Source organism: Pinus tabuliformis, chromosome 6 (genome assembly GCF_031772625.1).
Source record: "Pinus tabuliformis cultivar Carrire ecotype Pingquan chromosome 6, CPIR1, whole genome shotgun sequence".
Taxonomy (NCBI): domain Eukaryota; kingdom Viridiplantae; phylum Streptophyta; class Pinopsida; order Pinales; family Pinaceae; genus Pinus; species Pinus tabuliformis.
The window spans coordinates 995,521,507-995,542,072 of record NC_142292.1 but is presented as its reverse complement, the minus strand read 5'-3'; the positions used below and the strand labels follow the sequence as shown (position 1 = coordinate 995,542,072).

At 38.9% G+C, this 20,566-nt stretch overlaps 1 protein-coding gene across 5 annotated transcripts in view; it reads left to right on the top strand.

The window, feature by feature from the left end:
• The window catches only part of LOC149262346 (adenylyl-sulfate kinase 3-like), a 237,744-nt gene extending 218,196 nt beyond the window's left edge, over positions 1-19,548 (top strand). For 4 of the 5 annotated variants that reach the window (XM_089424116.1, XM_089424100.1, XM_089424093.1 and 1 more), the window contains 2 exons: positions 18,714-18,760; positions 19,179-19,548. In XM_089424116.1, the coding sequence (XP_089280242.1) occupies positions 18,714-18,729 (16 nt within the window). In that variant the 3' untranslated portion in view covers positions 18,730-18,760; positions 19,179-19,548. Of the gene's footprint in view, positions 1-18,713; positions 18,761-19,143 lie in introns of all 5 variants that reach the window. The other variant, XM_089424108.1, reaches the window with a different exon arrangement.
• The last annotated feature ends 1,018 nt before the right edge of the window (positions 19,549-20,566 follow it).

The window sequence follows — 20,566 nt, the reverse complement described above, 5'->3', positions numbered from 1 at the left end:
TAGGAGTGGACATGGGTCTACAATCCAACATCTTGAATTTCTTTAGAATCTCCATAACATATCGCCCTTGACCAAGGAAGATCTCCCCATCCATCTGCCATACCTCCAAACCTAGAAAATAATGTATCAACCCCAAATCCTTCATCTCAAACTTTGTTTCCAAGTCCCTCTAGTAGTCCTCTATGAGCCTTGGTGACCCTGTCAGAAATATATCATCCACATATAACACGAGAATGAAAGGCTAACCTCCTACCATCCAATATTAGAGGTTTGAGTTTGCCTCACTCTTCACAAAGCCCATCTGTTACATGTAACTGTCGATCTGACCATACCATGGTCTAGGAGCTTGCTTGAGTCCATATAGCGCTCTCTTCAACTTGCATACATAGGTGTCCCTCCCATGCATCTCAAATCCCTCTAGTTGTTTGATGTACACCTCCTCTTCTATCACTTTGTTTAGAAAATCTGTATTGACATCCATATGATGAATCTGCCATTCCATTTGTGTTGCTAGAGATATCATGGCCCTGATGGAAGTGTATCTAGCCACTGGAACGAAAGTATCCTCATATTTTATGCCCTCCTTTTGAGCAAATCCCTTGGCCACGAACCTAGCCCTATACTTCTCCACACTGCCATCTGCAGCGTGTTTGATCTTATAGATCCACTTCCCGATCCAATAGTTTAAGTACATCCTCCCACACATCATTCAACATGATGGAGTTGTACTCCTCCACCATTGCATCTTGCCACATCTAAAGCTATGTAGCCTCCTGATAACTAGAAGGCTCATTGTCAATGATGTCGGTCATCAACGCCTTATACCCTGAATACCTTTTTGGTAGTCTCATGTCTCTGGTGCTCAATCTAGGAGGTCCCACAAACTGTTGTGCATCTATCAATGTTTGAAGCACCTCTCTATTTCTTCTCCCATTAGTAGTTTGTGGAGATTCATGCTCCTCTGCCTACTTCTGTTGCTCCACCTGTTGTGAACTCTCCTTTGCACCTGTACCTACACCTGTACTAGTCATTGTACTTGTACTAGTGCCATGAGACTGAGATCCTTGTTCATCCCTTCGAGGTTATGTTGGCTCACTTTGTTCAACTGCTGGCAACTTGCGAGATCTCTTGAAGGCTTTCTCCTCTTGCAACTTCACATCTCGTCTCATGATAATCTTCCTATTGCCTGGAATATAGATCTTGTATGTCTTGGGCGTTTCGCTATAGCCAATGAAGTAGCCCTTCTTTGTAGTCGAATCCAACTTGGTGTGTTTATCATCTAGCATGTGACAATAAGAGATGATGCTAAAGATCCTGAAGTGCCTGACCTCTGGCTTCTTTCATGTAAATTCCTCCTCAGGTGTCATCTTCTCCATTGCCCTGTGAGGAATGCTATTCTGAATGTATATTGTTGTACTACATGCCTCTGCCCCTAAGATATCTAGGCATGTCCTGGTCATATAGCATCTTCCTCATTGCTCCAACTATTGTCTTATTCTTCCTCTGAGTGACCCCAATTTGTTGTGGGTTATATGGAGTTGTCCACTCTCTCTTGATATCGTCCATCGCACATAACTCCTTGAAGGCCTTCTCAAGGTATTTACCTCCATTATTTGTCCGAAGTACTTATCTTCCTCCCTGTCATGTTCTCCGCAAGAGCCTTAAACTCTTGGAAGCCACTAAAGGCTTCATCTCAAGTCTTCAAGAAGTATATCTAGGTCTTCTTGGAGAAGTCATTGATAAATGTTATGAAATACTCATAACCCCTGAGAAATTTCGTAGACAATGGGTCACATATATCAGAATGTATCAGGTCCAACACCCCCTTGGCTCTATTGTCACTCCTTGGAAACATTGCTTTTGCTAACTTCCCAAGCACACACCCTCTGCACACATCGTCGTGTTCTATGCTAACTTTTGAACTCCTGTCACATTCTCCTTGAGCAATCTGAATGATCCATGATGGATGTGTTTTTTTTCCTATGCCATAACTCTTCCATGTCTATGCTACTGCTATTGCTCACTAGTGCCTTTGGAGGATCCAACTACAACATATATAACTTGTTGCTCCTCACTCCAATCTATTTCACTAATTTCCAATCCTAATTGTTAATGTACACCTTTGACCCTTGAAATTAGACATCATATCCCTTCTCCTAAAGAGTTGAAAGTAAAATCAGGTTCATGCCTAAACATGGCACATGCAATGCACCTATAACATTGGTAATCTTGCCTGACTCCCTCTGAATGGTAACTGACCCTCTCCATATTTTAGTGCACTTGGAGTTATTGCCTCTCTAAATCTAGAAAGCAATCTCCTCGTCCTGATAACTAGAAAGGTATTCTCTTGTTGAGAAATCCTTAGGGTAGCTTATTAGGGTTTCTTTAATTTGATTTCTCTTAACTTGACACTTTCTTGTGATGTTCTTTTATTACTTCTTTTTGCTATTATTATAATCTTATCATCAAGACAAATGCCAAACAATGAAGATCACAATTACAACAAGAAGAACAACATAGATAGGCTCCAAGCCAGGGAAAAACTCCTCCAAGGGGAAAACCCAAAAATAAATTCTCTTCTTATAGAATCAACTTCAAATGAGACTTGCAAGACCCAAGACCCAAAAAAAAAGACTTCCCAAGACCAAGCCAGCGACCAAACAATTTTCCTTGAACAAAAACAAGATCTCCAACGAGTCAACAAGGTTGACCTAACCAAGAATTTAACTTTTCAAAATTTCAGCTTCATCAATCAGGTTTACAACTTCGGCTTCCAAAAATTCAGACCTGCAGTAACCCAAGAATCAAAGAGACTCTTCTTTACTTGGGTGATTTCTTGTCTTCTTGCCTCCTCGCACTACTTTTCTTTCGAAGATCAAATGCTAATATGTACGTCTCTTGTGGAGGTCGAAGTCCTCTTATTTATAGCCTTCACAAGGGCTAGAGTGGGCCTCTGTAGGCCGACTTTATCATGTCTGGCCGACTTAGTCATTGGGTCTTTCTAGACTTTGCTAAACATCAAAATAATATTTTCTTTCTTGATACAAGAGCCCAATCGGGTCTATTACATCATGACATAAAATTTGACTCAAGATAAAAACCCTAGAGCACTCAATGGGTGCTTAGAGTTAGGAACTAGAAAGTTTGAGCATGAAACCCATGCTTTAATAAATGATTTTTCTTTTACAATAATTTCCTTTTTCTTTTGACAAGTACATAAGAGATACATCATGTCATGAGCCAAATACAATTATGAAGATTGATACTAGTTACAACTTTCAATGTCTCTAACCCTTGTGATATGGCATGACACTCCATTATCAATATACCAGACACATGTAGATGTAGAGCTAGAGAGGCAAGCTATGAGAGCGAACTCGTCCTCTAATCTCGAAGATAGCTCATCAATGTTTGCTGAAGCTGTTGTCTGCTACTTTCTTTTCTTCTTCTTGTCACCCTTCATTCAGTTTGGACATTGACCAACATAATGACCATTCTGACTGCAACCAAAGCATTTGATTGTACTCAAGTCCTTTTTCTTCTCTCCTCCCTTGGACCCTTTTCTCGAGCCATTCTTGGCCTTAAACTTTCCTGCTACGGCCACATTTTCATCATCCTCACGCTTTTGGGGCTCACTGCTACTGCTGCCACTGATAAGAATCAATCTAAGCTCCTCTTGAGTGAAATTGCTCCACAAATGATCCCAACTCGGTAGTGTATCTCGTTTGTTGATCACTTGAAGACATACATCCCATTGCCTTGAGATACCATACAAGGTTGCTCTCACGAGTTCACCATCAGTTAATTGATCTACGATAGCTGCTAACTCGTCCTTGACAAGTCTGAGTTTGGTGAGGTAGTTAATAACATCATCACCCTCGTTCTTCCGAGTATTTCTTAGCTTCTCCCTGAGAACCAACTTTGTGTTCACAACAACATTCTGGTATAGATTTAGAATGGCATCCCACATCTTCTTTGTATCCAAATCTTTGATATGTGAAATGATATGATCCTTAACCCTGTTAAGGATTATTCTTCTCGACTTAGCATCTCCCTTCTTGTATGCAATGAGCTGTGTTGGATATGCCGATATGGCTACAACACTGGTCACATATTCTTTAAGACCATTCTCTTCTAGTAACAAAGAAATTATGGCTTTTTAGACACCAAAGTTTGAAGCTCCATCCAATCTATCATGATCTCTCAATCCAATTGAAGCCATTTCTGAGAACCCTCGGAAAATAGACAAAACCCAAGTAAATTTGAAGGAGATAGAATTAGTTTTTATAAACCCTTGATTTTTCTTCTTGTGCCCTACGTTGAGCTTCTTCTTGTCATCAAGCCTGCACTTCATTGGACTCGCTCTAATACCATGTGAAAATTCTATTGCAGTTACTGGTTATTAATCTTCTATCTTTCCAGATTATTTGTCTTCTATAAATTACTTACGACAAATACTGAATTAAAACACAACTGCAATTTCACAAATAAATAATCACATGAATTGAGAAAATATCACACACATAAAATTTGACATTTGTATTTTTGGACAAATTGTCCCTGGAAAAACCATGAAGGAAAAACCAGTTCTGTAGATGAGGGATTTTATTATTATTCAACAAATCTGTAAATGAAATTTAAGTAAACTGTTTGTTGTAAATTAGCAAACCTCCAACAAATTAATTTCTTTACTTCTGCACATTGACTCGAACCCCTGGAAGGAACTTGGCCCCTCTAAATCAATTCAGCCTCTTCCTATGACCTTGAACCGATCCAACTGGTGTGTTTCTGATAAATAACTTAGTCGCTTTGGAAACTTACACTCACTGGGAAAATAACTCGTCCTCCACTGAAATTTCATCCTTCATTGGCAAACTTGACTTCTCCTATGCAAATTGATCCCACTGGCAAATTAGCACTTGCTTTGGCAAATCTGCCTCCTTGAAATAATTCACACTGGCTAGAGAAACTCAGCCTTTGCAGATAGATCGATCTCCCTTTGTCACTGAGAATCTAGAAATCACTATGAAGAATCCCTTTCTAACAAATCGATCTCAATCAATATTGATCCATACCGCTGGTGTCTCCCACACTATCACTACGCCCTTGTTGTCACTGCAAGCCTGCTTGTTCTAATAGATCTCCAAAGGTCCCATCAATTTCCTCTTCTAATCTCTTGTGGATGAATCAATGACCACGATCTAACTCCAATCAATGGGTAAGATCATATTGACTTCTCAAAATCACTTTTCAAGGAGTCTCTAGAGTAAAATCGATTTGTCTCAATTAATCCTGATTGATTAACCCATTTCCCTAAGTTAGGAAAATAATTAAAACTGGCTAATTAATTTAATTAAGACAATTTCACTTAGAAACTTTTTTTGGGTATTGGTGATAATTAATCCACTTGTGCTCCTAGCCTCGTAGGCACCTGTTAAAATTGGCAACTAGGGCCAAATTCCACCTTAGGATAGCTCATATGATGGAGATGATTATTGCATTGATTTCCTCTTTTCGAGAGGTCCAATTTTGATATAAAGATCATCTCATTCTGACAAGCAAAAGTGGAATTTTGAATTTATTCTCTCTCATGCACAAATTGTCTAGGTCGGCCTCGGTCAAATGTAGGCTCATAAGCCCAACAAATGTGTCTCCTCACCCTCAACAAAGTGTATAAATAGGAGTGACCTCTCTCCTAATTTGGACATCACTCATCTCATCACATATCTCTCTCTCCTCTCTTGATTGGTTTGTACAGCTTGGAGGCAGCCTTCTCTACTTCGCATGTGTGAAAGGAAGGCGAATTTCTGGGTTTGTTTGTTGGCTGAATTTCAGGAAAAAAGGACAGTGTTGACCAGGGTGCATTTGACTAGCGTTGACCGCATTTTCTTGGGTAGAATTTCAATTTTTGAAGGTTGCACTCATTGGCACAAAAATCGAGGTGATTGGGACAGTGTGACCGGTTTGACTTCAGCATTGACTTTAGATTTGAATGCAGCATTTACAACTGCTTTCTCTCTCCTTTGACTGGTTTGACTGATCTATTTTGGGTTGACTTTGACTCTCTTGGAAGGCCAAATTTATCTACTGTTGACTGAGCTACTTGGAGGATATTTTGATGCTGCTTTGACCACCGTTGACTTTCTGATTAGGGCTGCAATTGACTGCTGATCTGACATGACTGTTAATTTGATATTTGTACTCTTTCTCTTTGTTGAACTATTGAAGAATAATAAGAAGATTTGATTAAAGGGTTTCCCCACATTGGGGTTTTTCCCTAGCATCCGCCACATCTGGTGTCCTCTTGTCTTGGCTTGTCTTCTGCACATGTTTTATGTTCTATCTGCATTCACTGTCAATGTGTTTAAGTTAATGTGATTGCTACTGGAAATAATTGGAAATTGTCATTGGGCTGATAAGGAACATTGAAGTAATTTGTGTTAAAGCATAGAGCATACAATTGTTATCTAAAATTAACATAGTATCGGAGCTCAGGTGAAGAAAAATCCCAAGCGAGAGTGAGGAAAAGAAATCACTAAGAGGAGCTGTTGGACAAGGACTTGGAACTAGTCCCAATGACGACTACATCTTACTTCAAATCCGAGGACAAGCATAGGGACAAATTCGACTATCATGCATGGAAGATGTATCTAGATTTGACATTGGAAGAAAATGGTGCCATGGACTATGTCAAAGGAAGAGTAGTGGAGCCTCCTTTATATGCATCCACTACTGCACAAGCAAAGTACAAGAAAGGTGAGGTTAAAGCTAAGAAAATTATTGTTGATTCTATTCACAAGCCTTTGTTTGCCTATATTTCTGATTTGGAAACATCTAAGGAGATGTATGACAAGCTGGTTGGGATGCTCAAAGTAAATAATGCAAATTAAGTTCTCTTTCTCAAGAACAAGTTGAAAGGCATCAAGATGGATAGAGGAGAATCCATCCAATCCTACTTCATGAGGATTGCCGAGATCAAGAATGATCTCCTATCTATTGGAGAAGTCATTGGTGATAGGGAGCTTACTCTTATCGCACTTGGAGGCCTTACAAGAGAATGGGATGTGTTCACCACTACCATCCTCAACAATGACAGGATCTCGGGATTTGATGAATTATTGGCTAGATGCACTCAAGAAGAAATAAGGATGATGGAAAGAGACAAGCCCTCAAATGGAAACAAGCCTACCGCCTTCTCCGCTCATTCTAAAGGAAGAACAATGTTGGTTCAAGAAATCAAGGTCAAGGGTTCAAGCAGGGATTCAAAGAAGGAAGAAAAGGAAGATGCTTCAATTGTAACAGGTTTGGCCACCTCGCTAGAGAGTGTCCTCACAAGAAGGATACTCCAAGAGATGATGACAACAATAACAACAACTTCAAGGGCAATGATAATCAATGGAACAACAAATTCAATAACAAAGGAAAGAGGAATGCTCCCATTGCTCGAAATGGAAATGGCCCTCCTCCCAAGAAGTCTAGAAACTCCAGGTATGAAGAATTTAATGTTGTAAAGAAAAAATAATTTTATCTTATTTCTGCCCTCACCGTTGCCTCTCCTCCAGACACATTGGATCTTTGGTTGATTGATAGTGGTGCCTCAAGCCACTTCACTAGGTACAAAGAGGCTCTCTTAAACTTGATCAAAAAGAAGACGAATATGGAGATTATACTTGGGGATAATGCCACTTATCCCGTGAAAGAAATTGGGACTGTTACTCTCCACTTAAATCAAGGTCATACTCTTCATTTACAAGAAGTGCTATATGTACCTGATCTAAAAAAGAACCTGGTCTCTATTTCTGTGATGGAAGATAAAGGTTTCAAGTTGACATTCATTGATGGGAAGGTTCGTGTTTGGCAAAGGAACCCAAGAGATGCATTCACTCTTGGATTTAGGGTTGAAGGTCTCTATCAGGTTGGAGGAAGTCCGTTGGGAGCAATGACTTGTGATACTTCTCTTCAATCCGAATTATGGCACCAGAGATTTTCTCACCTTCATTTCAAATCCTTACCTGATGTAAGGAAGATGATCACATGTATGCCCGAATTCAACTTAGATCATGAAGGTGTTTGTCAAGGTTGTGAAGCTAGAAAACATACAAGGGGACCATTCCCCTCAAGTGAAACTCAAACCATCGATATTCTTCAATTGGTCCATTCTGATCTATCAGGTATGTTGCCCGTGACATCTTTGGGTGGATATTTGTACTATGCTATTTTTGTGGATGACTTCTTTCGCAAAACATGTATTTATTTCTTAAAGAAGAATGATGAAGTGTTCAAATGGTTCTGCTCTTTCAAAGCCTTGGTCGATAATCAAATAGGGAAGAAGATCAAAATATTGAGGACCAATAATGGTACCGAATATGAGTCAAATGAATTCAAAGACTATTGTAGAGAAGCTGGCACTAAGAGGGAGACCACTATTGCATATACTCCTGAACAAAATGGTGTTGCTGAAAGGAAGAATCGTACTATCATAGAAGCCACCCGTGCCGTGCTTCGTGACCAAGGTCTACCGAAGTTCTTATGGGTAGAAGCTGCCAACACTGCTGTGTATGTTCAAAACAGATGCCCACGTCAAGCATTGGACTTTAAGACACCCGGAAAAGTTTTCACCTATAAGAAACCTGATGTTTCTCATTTTAGAATTTTTGGTTGTCCCATATATTTTGAATTTTCATGTATTGAAAGAGAAAAGAAACAAACTAGATGTATCGGGAAGAAAGGAATGTTTGTGGGCTACAGTGAAACTTCTAAGGCATATAGAATCTGTGTCTGGTCAAAGGGAAGTGGAATTAAGTCATTATGTCACTTTCGATGAAGATTTTTCTCTTAGGAAAGTCCGAGAACTTCATATCCCTAGGAAGGACAATGACGATGCTGATGCAGAAAAGCAGGATGAACCTCCATCTGATGAACCGATGCCCGATGTGGAAGGTCTGATGGATCCCATTGATCCACCTCCTAGTGAGCCCTCTACTTCAAGAAAAAGACCTTTGTGGCTCAAAGATACTCTTGAAGATGTTGAGAAACACATTGCATCGAGGGGGACATTTCGTGAAATCAAGAAGTCGAATAGGTACCAAGGGTACTTAGCTGCCATGAGTACCATTGTACAATATAAGCCTTGCAAATTTGAAGAAGCCGCGAAACACCAAGTTTGGAAGGATGCGATGAACGAGTAATATGAGTGAATCATGAAGAATGATTTCTGCAATGTTGTTCCTAGACTTAAGGATAAGTCCAATGGTCACTTCAAAATGGCTCTACAAGATCAAACATGGAGCTGATGGGAGTATGTTGAGAAGTTCAAGGCCAGATTTGTTTCTTGAGGCTTCTCTCAAAAGGAAGGAGTAGACTATGATGAGGTATTTGCACTAGTTTCCCGATATATCACCATCCATTCAATCATAGCCCTTGTCGCTTCGCGAAGATGGAGCCTACACCAGATGGATGTCAAAACTGCCTTCTTGCATGGTTCGCTTAAAGAGGAAGTCTATGTGGAACAAATCGAGGGGTTCGAAGTTCAAGATCGTGAGACACATGTATGCAGGTTGAAGAAAGCCCTCTATGAGTTGAAATAAGCCACTAGGGCTTGGTATGAGAGGATTGATAGCTATCTTATGAAGCTAGGATTTACAAGGAGTGATGTTGACCTGAACCTATACTTCAAGGTTGAAAAGGACATGCCCCTCATTCTGGTCCTTTATGTGGATGATCTCCTTCTGACAGGTGATGACCCTCGCTTTCATCAATGCAAGAGGGAGTTGGCTTTCGAATTCGAGATGAAGGACCTAGGACTGATGCATTACTCCCTAGGGTTGGGGATTTGGCAAAAACCAAGTGAGATTTTCCTTTCTTAAAGAAAAAACATTGTGAAGCTACTTGAGAGATGTGGGATGGTGGATTGCAAGTTTGTGACTACTCTGATGGAACTCAAATTTAAGAAGTTATGTGGAAGTGGTGCTAGGCCCGGATTAGCGAACCCTTCCGAGTATCACCAACTTGTGGGGGCCTTGATGTTCTTGGTCAACTCTCGTCCTGACATATGCTTCGTTGTAAAACACGTTGAGTCAATTTATGGTCGAGCCTCATCACATTCATTAGATTTCTGCTAAGAATCTCTTGAGATATCTCTGGGGCAAAATCCACTATGGACTGAGATACATTGTCGGGAACTTGAGACTACATGGATATTCAGATGTTGACTAGGTTGGCAGTGTGGTGGATTGTAAGAGCACGTCTGGGTGCTGCTTCACTTTGGGGTTTGCTTCAATATCTTGGATGAGCAGGGAGCAAAAATCAGTTGCACTAAGCACTGCCGAGGTTGAATACATCGCTGTGAGTATTGCTTGTTGTGAAGCTGTTTGGTTGAGGAAGCTCTTCAGTGAGCTATTTGAGCATGTGTTGGATACCACCGTGATCTTTTGCGACAACCAGAGTGGGATTCGCTTATCAGTGAATCCCCTGTTCCACAACCGCTCCAAGCACATTGATATCAGGTACCACTTTAGCCGAGATATGGTACAACGGGGAGCAATAAGGCTCCAACATATCAGGACAGATGAGCAGGTCACAAAAATTTTCACGAAGCCTTTGGGCAAGGTCAAATTCTTAACCTTCCGAGGGAGACTTGGAGTCGTGGAACGACCCTCCTATGAGGGACTCATATGAGTTGGACACTGAGCTCTGGGAGCTCTTGGGGGCTTGGGGTACTTCTTGGAGCTATGAGCGACCATAAGGTGAGTGGTTCACCTTCCCTTAGTGGTGCGCTAGATACAGGGTGAGTGGTTCACCTTCCCTTAGTGGTGCGCTAGATACAGGGTGAGTGGTTCACCTTCCCCTACCCGAACACATGCATGTAGGGTGAGTGCTTCACCTTCCCCTACGGTTGACATATGCATAGGATGAGTGGTTCACCTTCTCCTGTCGATGCCCCAACACACATCCTACCCATGGAGTTTGAGACTCATGGGAAGTACCTCTCATTTGGCCAATGAGTTGGCAAAAGATGGTTAGGGACCATAGCACTACCAATGGACGCATCGTGTACTACCGTACTCCCTATGACTAGGATGCATGGTGTTCAACAACTTGATCTGGGATCAAGGATTGACTTTTGTCAGTGGAGAGTGGTATGATCTTATGACTCACTCTCGATCACTTCTTCATTATTACTTCATGGTTCAACAGAGAAAGAGCAAAGCAAGGCAGTGATGACAGGGATGGTATAGGATGACAGGATGGCATGATGATAACAGATGGATTGGTAGGTGGAATTCTCCCTAGTTGAGAGCGAGTATTAAAATCGGCAACCAGGGCCAAATTCCACCTTAGGACAACTCATATGATGGAGATGATTATTGCATTGGATTCCTCTTTTCAATAGGTCCAATTTTGATATAAAGATCATCTCATTTTGACAAGTAGAAATGGAATTTTGAATATATTCTCTCTCATGCATAAATTGTCTAGGCCGGCCTCAATCAAATGTAGGCTCGCCCAATTGATGTGTCTCCTCAACCTCAACGAAGTGTATAAATAGGAGTGACCTCTCTCCTTATTTGGACATCACTCATCTCATCACATATCTCTCTCTCCTCTCTTGATTGGTTGGTTACAGCTTGGATGCAACCTTCTCTATGTTGCACGTGTGAAAGGAGGACGAATTTCTGGGTTTGTTTGCTGGTCGAATTTCATGAAAACAGGACAGAGTTGACCAGCATTGACCAGGGTGCCTTGACCAGCATTGACTGCATTTTCTTGGGCAGAATTTCGATATTTGAAGGCTGCACTCATTGGCACAAAAATCGAGGTGATTGGGACAGTTTGACCGGTTTGACTTAGCATTGACTTCAGATTTGATTGCAGAATTTACAGCAGTGTTTTCTCTCTCCTTTGACTGGTTTGACCAATCTATTTTGGGTTGAGTTTGACCCTCTTGGAAGTCCAAATTTTTCTGCTGTTGACTGAGCTGCTTGGAGGATATTTTGGAGCTGCTTTGACCACTGTTGACTTTCTGATTAGGGCTGAGTTGACTGTTGATCTGACAGGACTGTTAATTTGATATTTGTACTCTCTCTTTGTTGAACTATTGAAGAATAAGAAGAAGATTTGATCAAAGGGTTTCCCCACATTGTGGTTTTTCCTTGGCATCTGCCACATCTTGTGTCCTCTTGTCTTGGCTTGTCTTCTGCACATGTTTTTATGTTCTATCTGCATTTATTGTCAATGTGTTTAAGTTAATGTGATTGCTACTGGAAATAATTGGAAATTGTCATTGCGCTGATAAGGAACATTGAAGTAATTTTTGTTAAAGCGTAGAACATACCATTGTTATCTAAAATTAACAACACCATCTGAGATTGAACACCTGCCTGAGCTACACGAACTAACAATTTTTACTAGGGTCATGATAGAGGAGTTCAACAATCAATGTCACTGATATCAAGGTACATAGAGGGCTTTTTTCTTTGATTAAATGCTAGTTCCATAACCTCCTACATGAAAAAATCCAATGGAAACTTTGCGATCCCCACAATCCTCTAATCTGAAAAACTGTTAAGTCTGTTGCATTTTGAGTAGGATCTAAAATTCTAGTTTTTGCATGTGAAGTCCAATGAGGTTAAAACCACTCTCAAGCATTTTGAGCCAATTAATGGTAATGTTAAAAATTTAAGTAAAAGTGACATTCTTCTTCTTCTTTATCTTTCATTTTTATAGAATTTACCTTTACCATTAATTTAATAGTAGGGCTGTAGGCTTGAATATTAGGTTGCCTCATTCAAAAGTTTTTTTTTTTTAGTTGCGTTTGGAATGTCATTAGTCACATTTTATGGAACTGGTTGGTTTGATGAAAAGATTGGTTCAGTACCAAATTGGCCATTTTTGGTTCCAAACCTCGAACCGAACTTGGTTTGGTGGTCAAATCAGTTGAACTGGCCAGTTCCACTAGTTTTGTTCTAGTTCCAATAACATTGTATCATCATGGTACACAATATCTTATGCAAAAAGTGAATATGCAATATAATTCAAAATGTCCAAGATGGCTGCTAGGAGCACAAAGGGTGTTATGATTTCATAAGAGGGGGAGAGGAAAGGGGTCCATGGGAAGAGATTCCCTACATTGTGCGCTTTAGATAACTCCTCACCCAAATACCACGTATCCAAATAAAATTTGTTATGTAGTTTGAAGAGAACACAAATGTCTTATGCAAAACTAAGGGATAAAAAGCACGATCTTGGTTTTGGCAAGGTTCTTGTTATAACAAAATCTCGCACTTCTAGAGATAAAGTCCAAAAACTCAAGTGCGAGACCCATTGCACCTCAGAGTGGGCCACTATCACCTCACCAAACCTCTTCTCACTTCTAACTAACTCTCTGTTGACTCAAGGGAGGTTCTCCCTATAGATCCTAGAGATCCAATAGCTTTGTCACACCAAGTCAAAAGCTCTCCAAAGCTTCTACTTCACACTCCACCAATCAAATGATCTGATCAATTAAGGCTTATTAGGTGGAAGATAGGATTACTAGGCTTCTTAGAGTAATTAGGGTTAGAGTTCGAAGGGAATGTGCCTAAACCTCATAACTACAAGATCTCGAGAGTGGAATCCTAGCAAAACGATTTTTGTGATTTACAAAAAGGTACGAAGTGATGGAGAATGAAGCATCAATGCCTTGGATTATCAATGAGTTTCTAGGCATATGGAGTTAGACAAGGAATAACTCTTTATCGTTGAAGACTTGGTTGGAGCGAGTTAAGATACAAAAAAATCTCTCCATCAAAACCCTTGTGATTTTCAATCAATTGAAGATTTAAGGTCAAGGAATGTTATACTAAGTTTCCTTGATGGATGCTTAGTGGCAAATTTTGCAGGGATTTTAGAGCCATAAAAGTTTCAATATATCAAGATGAAAATTTCATAGAAACCCTAATTCTACAATAGTTGCAAGATAGAGGAAGATACTCACAATAAAATAATATAATTCACAATAGAATCACTTCATCAATCCAAGAGAAAATACCTTCAAGCATAATATCTTCCCCAAGACAATTTGTCAACTTAAAATATCCATAGCCAAATTTTACAAGAGAAAAATTGCAGAAAATTTCAGATTAGCTATGAGATTTCTCCCCAAAATTCCATGAGAAAATGAGAGGAAGTGCACCTCTATTTATAGAGGAGGTGCTAACATTGCCCACATTAAAATATTAATTTTTAAGACTAAGATCCCCTATTCTAGCCTATGGAGTGGCAAAAGGCCCTCTTCAACAATTAATCATTCTAAATTATATAAAAGAAGGGAAATTATGCCACATGTACAAAATCTAAGGTGCACGAGCCCTCAAAATTGATCCATCTCCATAAATGAAGGGGCATGGAGGGGTTGTTGATGTGGCATCCAGCCTCCAAGGGCCCTTCAGTGCGCAAATGTTCGTTAATTAATCTTCAAACCTGCCATGTAACCTTCAAAAGCAGGCACGCAAGCCCTAATGGGTATGACCTCTCCTCCAAGTATGGAAATAAAGCCCTGTAGTGGCCTTCAAAGCCCTTTCAACAGTGATTCTCTGCAATGTATAGTTGTCAACAAAACCTCCCAAAATGTGCCAATCAACATAACCATACCCCTTTCACGTAGATATATGGACTGTAACTTGTAACATTTAACTTTTAATGCTTTTCAAGTTTTGCTTGCTCCACAAGTCCTGAAGGCCAAACCTGAGTCATATTTTACTATTGACAACAAAGGCTTCATAGCAGGCACATCCAATTTTATAAGCACCCAAAAGCTTAACTTATCAGACAAAGGAAGCTCCAAAGCAAGCATGCGATCCTTCATTCACCTTAAGGTTTATCCAATTGGCCCATGGGAATTCAAATCTGCCCCCAACTCAGCAAGAAAACCAGCAATGAGATAACCACCCTTTTCTTCACCACAAATGGCCACCAAGTGAATCAAACGTAGTGCAAATAAGGGTCAGCCCTTTCATTTATAATCATTTGAAGTCAGAGAAAGGCTAAAGTTCCGGTTGGCTATGCACCAATTCATATTTTTAGATTAACTCAAGTAAATTTCTTGTAGGTTGGCCCTACTTTTCAATGTTCCTCCAGGTTTCTGAGACAGGGGATGTGGGAATGGGGATATGCACAAGGGGGACGTGTGGGAGCACCCCACAAATGGTAGGGAAATTCAGGGGGGATGTCGGAGTGTATATATATATATATATTATAAACTATAAACATGATACAAATTCATATTCAGTAGTGATATACATTGATTCATACATCGTAAATGATTCAATGAAATAGAAATAGTAAAATTTTGTATACATTGATTTAAAGTCATCATTCATTATTGTAGAATCTGATTAGTACCAAGCAAAATAGTAGATACTAAAGTCTGAAGACTGAAATAGTAAATTGAAATTACTAAAGCTGGAAAATAGTAAAGAGTGAGGAGTCAAAGACTCAGTATGAGATCATTAGTATCAAGAGTCAGGACTCAGGACTCAAAAGTTAAATCTGAAAATGAACAATGGACAATGAACCAATGTTATCGTAACTGGACCAGTCATCGAACTGATTGACCCCAAAATCGGGAATCAATAAAAAATCCAGAACAAAAAACTGATTGACCAAAAAATACATTAATGTTCAAATTTTGAAAAAACTACAGAAATATTCTTGTTAATCCATATGAATTTAAACCATTGCAAAGTTTCTCATATATATAACAAGTAATAGTGCATATAACCAAAATAGCACTAAGTGCAATACATCTTTGAACCAAAAATAAATCAACAAAGAGGCTCTAGATGGCCTCTATAATCCAAAAAAAGAATCATGGTACAACAAATAACTGCATATCATCAAAATCATTGTCTGTAGAGGGATCCTCAGCATCAATATCACCCTCTAAGCTTAGCATGTCAAATTGAGATTTTGTTTGAGTGATGGGTACATTTTTACTAGGATCATGATAGAGGAGTTCAACAATCAATGCCACCGACATTGAGGTAAATAGAGGGCTTGGTGCTCCTGATTAAATGCTAGTTCTATATCTTCATACATGATAGAATCCAATGGAAATGTTGCAATCCCAATCCTGAAATTCTGAAAGCTATGAAGTCTGCTGGATTTTGGGTGGAATCTAAAATTCTACTTTCTCCATATGAAATCCAATGAGGTTGGAAGCACTCTCAAACATCCTTAGGATGGATTTCTGGATGGAGTGAATTCACAGAAAGGAAAATCTATTGGCTTGTATTGGGGAATGACTAAGAGAAAGAGGTCCATGGGCTGATTGAATGCTAGTTGAGGTGCTTGGAGGAAACTATGTTTGGAGATTTTATGGTAGGTGTCTAAATTTGGCTGATTCATGGACTCCTGAGCATTGTGGGTTAGGTGATTGAGAAGTATTGACCTAGTTTCTTGGACAAGTTTTAATAAAAATTAAGTATTCACCTTTGTTCTACATTACTGTATTCACTTCTATGGCTTCTGTTTTTAAAATGTGAATTATGTGCTTAAAATTGTATATGAATCTTCGTGAAAACGAATGCAGAGGAAGTTAGAAGCATTATATGGAATGTAGACATGAACTGATATGAATTCCATGGTGAGACAGTGCATTGTTGTATGTATTTTGCTGAGGAATTTTCTTGCTGTTGTGCTTTTTGTGTAAACCCCAAGTATAGGGATGAGATGAAGAGTATGTATGCATACAAATAAGATTTATGTTTATGCATTTGTAATGCTTATGAAATTTGCATGTGTAGTTTGTTGGGTTCAGGGTTCTGTTAGCAGCCCAATTCCATTCACAGTTGGAATCCTTACTAGTCAAGAGAGTTTTTAAGATATAGTGAAGTGGGTAACTGACTGCCTGCGATGGGAGCAGCAGCCACATATGTTTTGGTGACTGGTAGGAAACTTCTCCGACAGTATGCATTTAGGAATTTCTGGTACTTCCAATTTGATGATTGTATTCCAGGTTGAGCACAACATCCTCATGTATCCATTCCACATGTTGGGTGTAGCTGGCATATTCAGCAGCTGTCTATGACTCTATTCGGTGCTATGCATTGTTGTTCTTTGGTAACTTCCAGTTTGATCAGTGATTTTGGCTGGAGTGAACAGAGGCCAGGGAAAGAGAGAAACCTGGTGACCCTCACGTCTGTGCTAAGCATTGATTGTATCTAAGCCAATGACTACCATACCACGTCTTGGTAGCTTGTATTCTTTTTATGTGAACTGTTAAACTTGCTGAGATGGATTTCATGGGAGAGTGAATGCACAGAAGAGAAATGCATTAGCTTGTATTGGGGAATGGTTTAGAGGAAGAGGTCCATGGCTGTGTTGGGTACTTGAGAGAAGTACTCACTCAGTTTCTTGGACAAGTTTTAATAAAAGACAAATATTTACTTTTGTTTGCAGTATTGTATTTATTTCTTTGACTTCTCTTATAGATATGAATGCTGCACATGAAATTGTATATGAATCTTCGTGAAAACACATGTAGAGAAACTTAGAAGCGTTACTGGTAATGTAGGCATGAGCTGATATGAATTCCATGGTGAAACGGTGCAATGCCATGTGTATTTTCTGTGGAATTCACTTGCCATTGTGCATTTGTGTAAACCGTGGATGTAGGAATGAAATATGCGTACAAATTATATTTCTGTGTATGCATTTGTAATTTTGCATGTAGTTTGCTTTAACAGTTAATTGGGTTCTGTTGGAAGATCAAATTCTATTTGCAGTTGGAATCCTGACTAGTTTTAAGGAAGGAGTTTTTCAAATATGGTCAAGTGTGTACCTGGCTAGTAGCGATGGGAGCATGCCACATAAACAATGTATGTTGAAAACATATATCTTTGGGTGTAGGGAATGCATCCCATACGGTCACTACAGGTTGGGGATGGAGGGATGCATTGGGGATGTTCCTTCATCCCATAGGGGATGCATAGGTGTCCCCACTGGCCCCAACAAACCCAATAAAAAAATTCCAAAATGAATGCTTTAAAGTTTATATATAAGGTTTTTCCTAGATGGGCCCTACCTTACTGTTAAATGCCCCCATTCCATAAATTTAAAGCAATATCAGGGACATTAGGGACATTTATGGCAATATGTTAGCAATGGTTTCTTGGCGTTGTCTTTTAGCGAGGGGACTGTTAGAATGATGGGCCAGCTCATGATCAATTCGAATAAGAAAATGATTGAATTGCGAAAGGCGAAAAACATGGAGGCTGGTGGACCCATAGGCTATTTTTAGTCTTGTGAACTTTAAAATCTCATTCATTCATATAATGCTTTTATACCATCCCAGAACTTAGATGATGATGCATGGATGTATCATCATATTTTCATTTTGATCTAACAGTGAATTAATCTGCAGTTACCTATTTCGATTTTAAAGTGTATTTAGACGTTGCATAATGCGTTGTGTTTCTTTGTGATCAATATTACTAGTTATTTGATATTTATTTATTTATTTTTAATTTTTTTCATATATGGAGAGGCTCTATGTTCCATCTCTTTTTGTCCTTTGAGATTCGCGGGGTTCTCTCTTGCAGTCTGCAAAATTCGTTCCTCCATCCCCAAATGAAAGAAAGAAAAATGTTTGTTTATGCATTTTTCTGATATTATCTCTTTCTTCATTTTGATGTTTGAGATTTTTAGCAATTAAGATTTGGTCTTGGCTGCAGGTTTTACTGGCATTGATGATCCTTACGAGCCACCGGAAAGTTGTGAGGTATGTGACAGATCTGGCTTTTTCAAGCCAATATGCATCGAGTCTTTTTCAGGAGTTTTATTGCCTTTTTGAGCACTCAATTATTATAATGAGGTCATCAAGTTTGGATTGATTGTTTCTTTTAGTAGAATTTGCAATTTTCTAAATTCAGGTGTCTAATATACTTGGCATTTTGTGTGTTGTGCATAAACATTATTGCTTTCATGAAGTAATAATATGGTCTTGTGCCCATGGTTTCTCTTTAGATGTTAAAAACTGAAGTAGCAAAGCCATCATGTGCTCTCTATGACACACTTGGAAAGATAAAATATATTTTTGGCCTTTCATTTAGGTGTTACATTAATCCTCGTGCTAATAGAATTATTCTTATCTTTGATTTTTAGTCTTATCAGCGGTGTTTCTGAATAATGGCCTGCAGATTGTGATGCAACCAAGAAATGGAGTGTGTCCAACCCCTAAAGATATGGCAGAACAAGTAGTTGCATATTTGGAAGAAAAGGGCCTTCTTAAAGCCTAATGATTTAAAGTGTTATGTTTTTACCTCTGATGGATGTACATTTGTAGTTGCATATTTGGAAGAAAAGGGCCTTCTCAACACCTAATAATATAATGCGTTATGCTTGTATTAGTTTTATGCTTTTACCTCTGATGGATGCACATTCATCTAATATTTGAGAAGGGTCACTTGTTATAGTTATGCTTGTGGAGTTGTCAGCCAAAGGTTCTTCTTTCACAAAAAATATATCAGTTCCAATTAATGTAAGTGATGCAATTAAGCATTTTGTTTCCTTTTGCTTTTGGTAAATATGCTTCAATTTTCTGTTCTACACTATAATTCAAAGCTTATCATAAAAAGGGGTGGCAAAGGATATCAGTAATTAAGAAGTTGGTATATCTTCAAATCTTAATAATGACATCACTTTGGAGGAACACAAAATGGGATAATAATAATAACAAAATTGGTTGTGCTTACAGCCTAAAAGGTTATTATAATAGTTTTGACCTCCATTAATTGGGAGTACTAATCCATTAATTGCGAGTACCAAAACCAACCAAACATCAACATTAAATATAAGGCAAAGGACCCTTGTGCAGGTTAGGCACTTGAAATCAAAACCAGTGGGAGGGGTTGAATCATCATTGTGCTTATATATAGTTCCCATCCATTATGGCAAATTTGATCAGCAACACTTTTCTGGTCCAACCCATCTCTTTTGTTGGAGACATGCACTTGTTCTCATAAATTGAATGATTGGGAAGTAATCATTCTATTGAAGGAGTGCCTTTGTTACCATCCAAAACCTCAGTTCTTGTAATAAAGTCCTAAAACATAAATAAGACATTGGGGAAACAAAGAGAGGCTACCCATTATCACCATAGTAGTTCCCTTTCTCACTTTAGGCTAGTTCTCCTCGACACAAGTGGGGTAACTGTTAGAAACTGTAGATGGATGGGTGGACCAAGAACTATGCCTATCCAAGTTAAGACAAATGGACTCTAAAAGATCAAACATAAAAGGTTTTTTCTTATTAGATAAGTATAGAAAAGGGTTAAGAAAAACTATCTTTACTTTATTGTCTAGAAATGCACAAATTACTTAGAGGAAGTCTAATGAAGGAGAACGTCTAAAACATGCATGAGGTTGAACCTATCAATGGGAAATATAAGTTTGCAACAAATTATAATTAAGATGGATGGTAAAGATGGATGGTACACAATTAATAATTTCATAAATAAACTCAATTATTAAGGTGGAAATTGACATAATTAAATTACTTCTAAAAGAAAAAAGTATTACAGATGAAT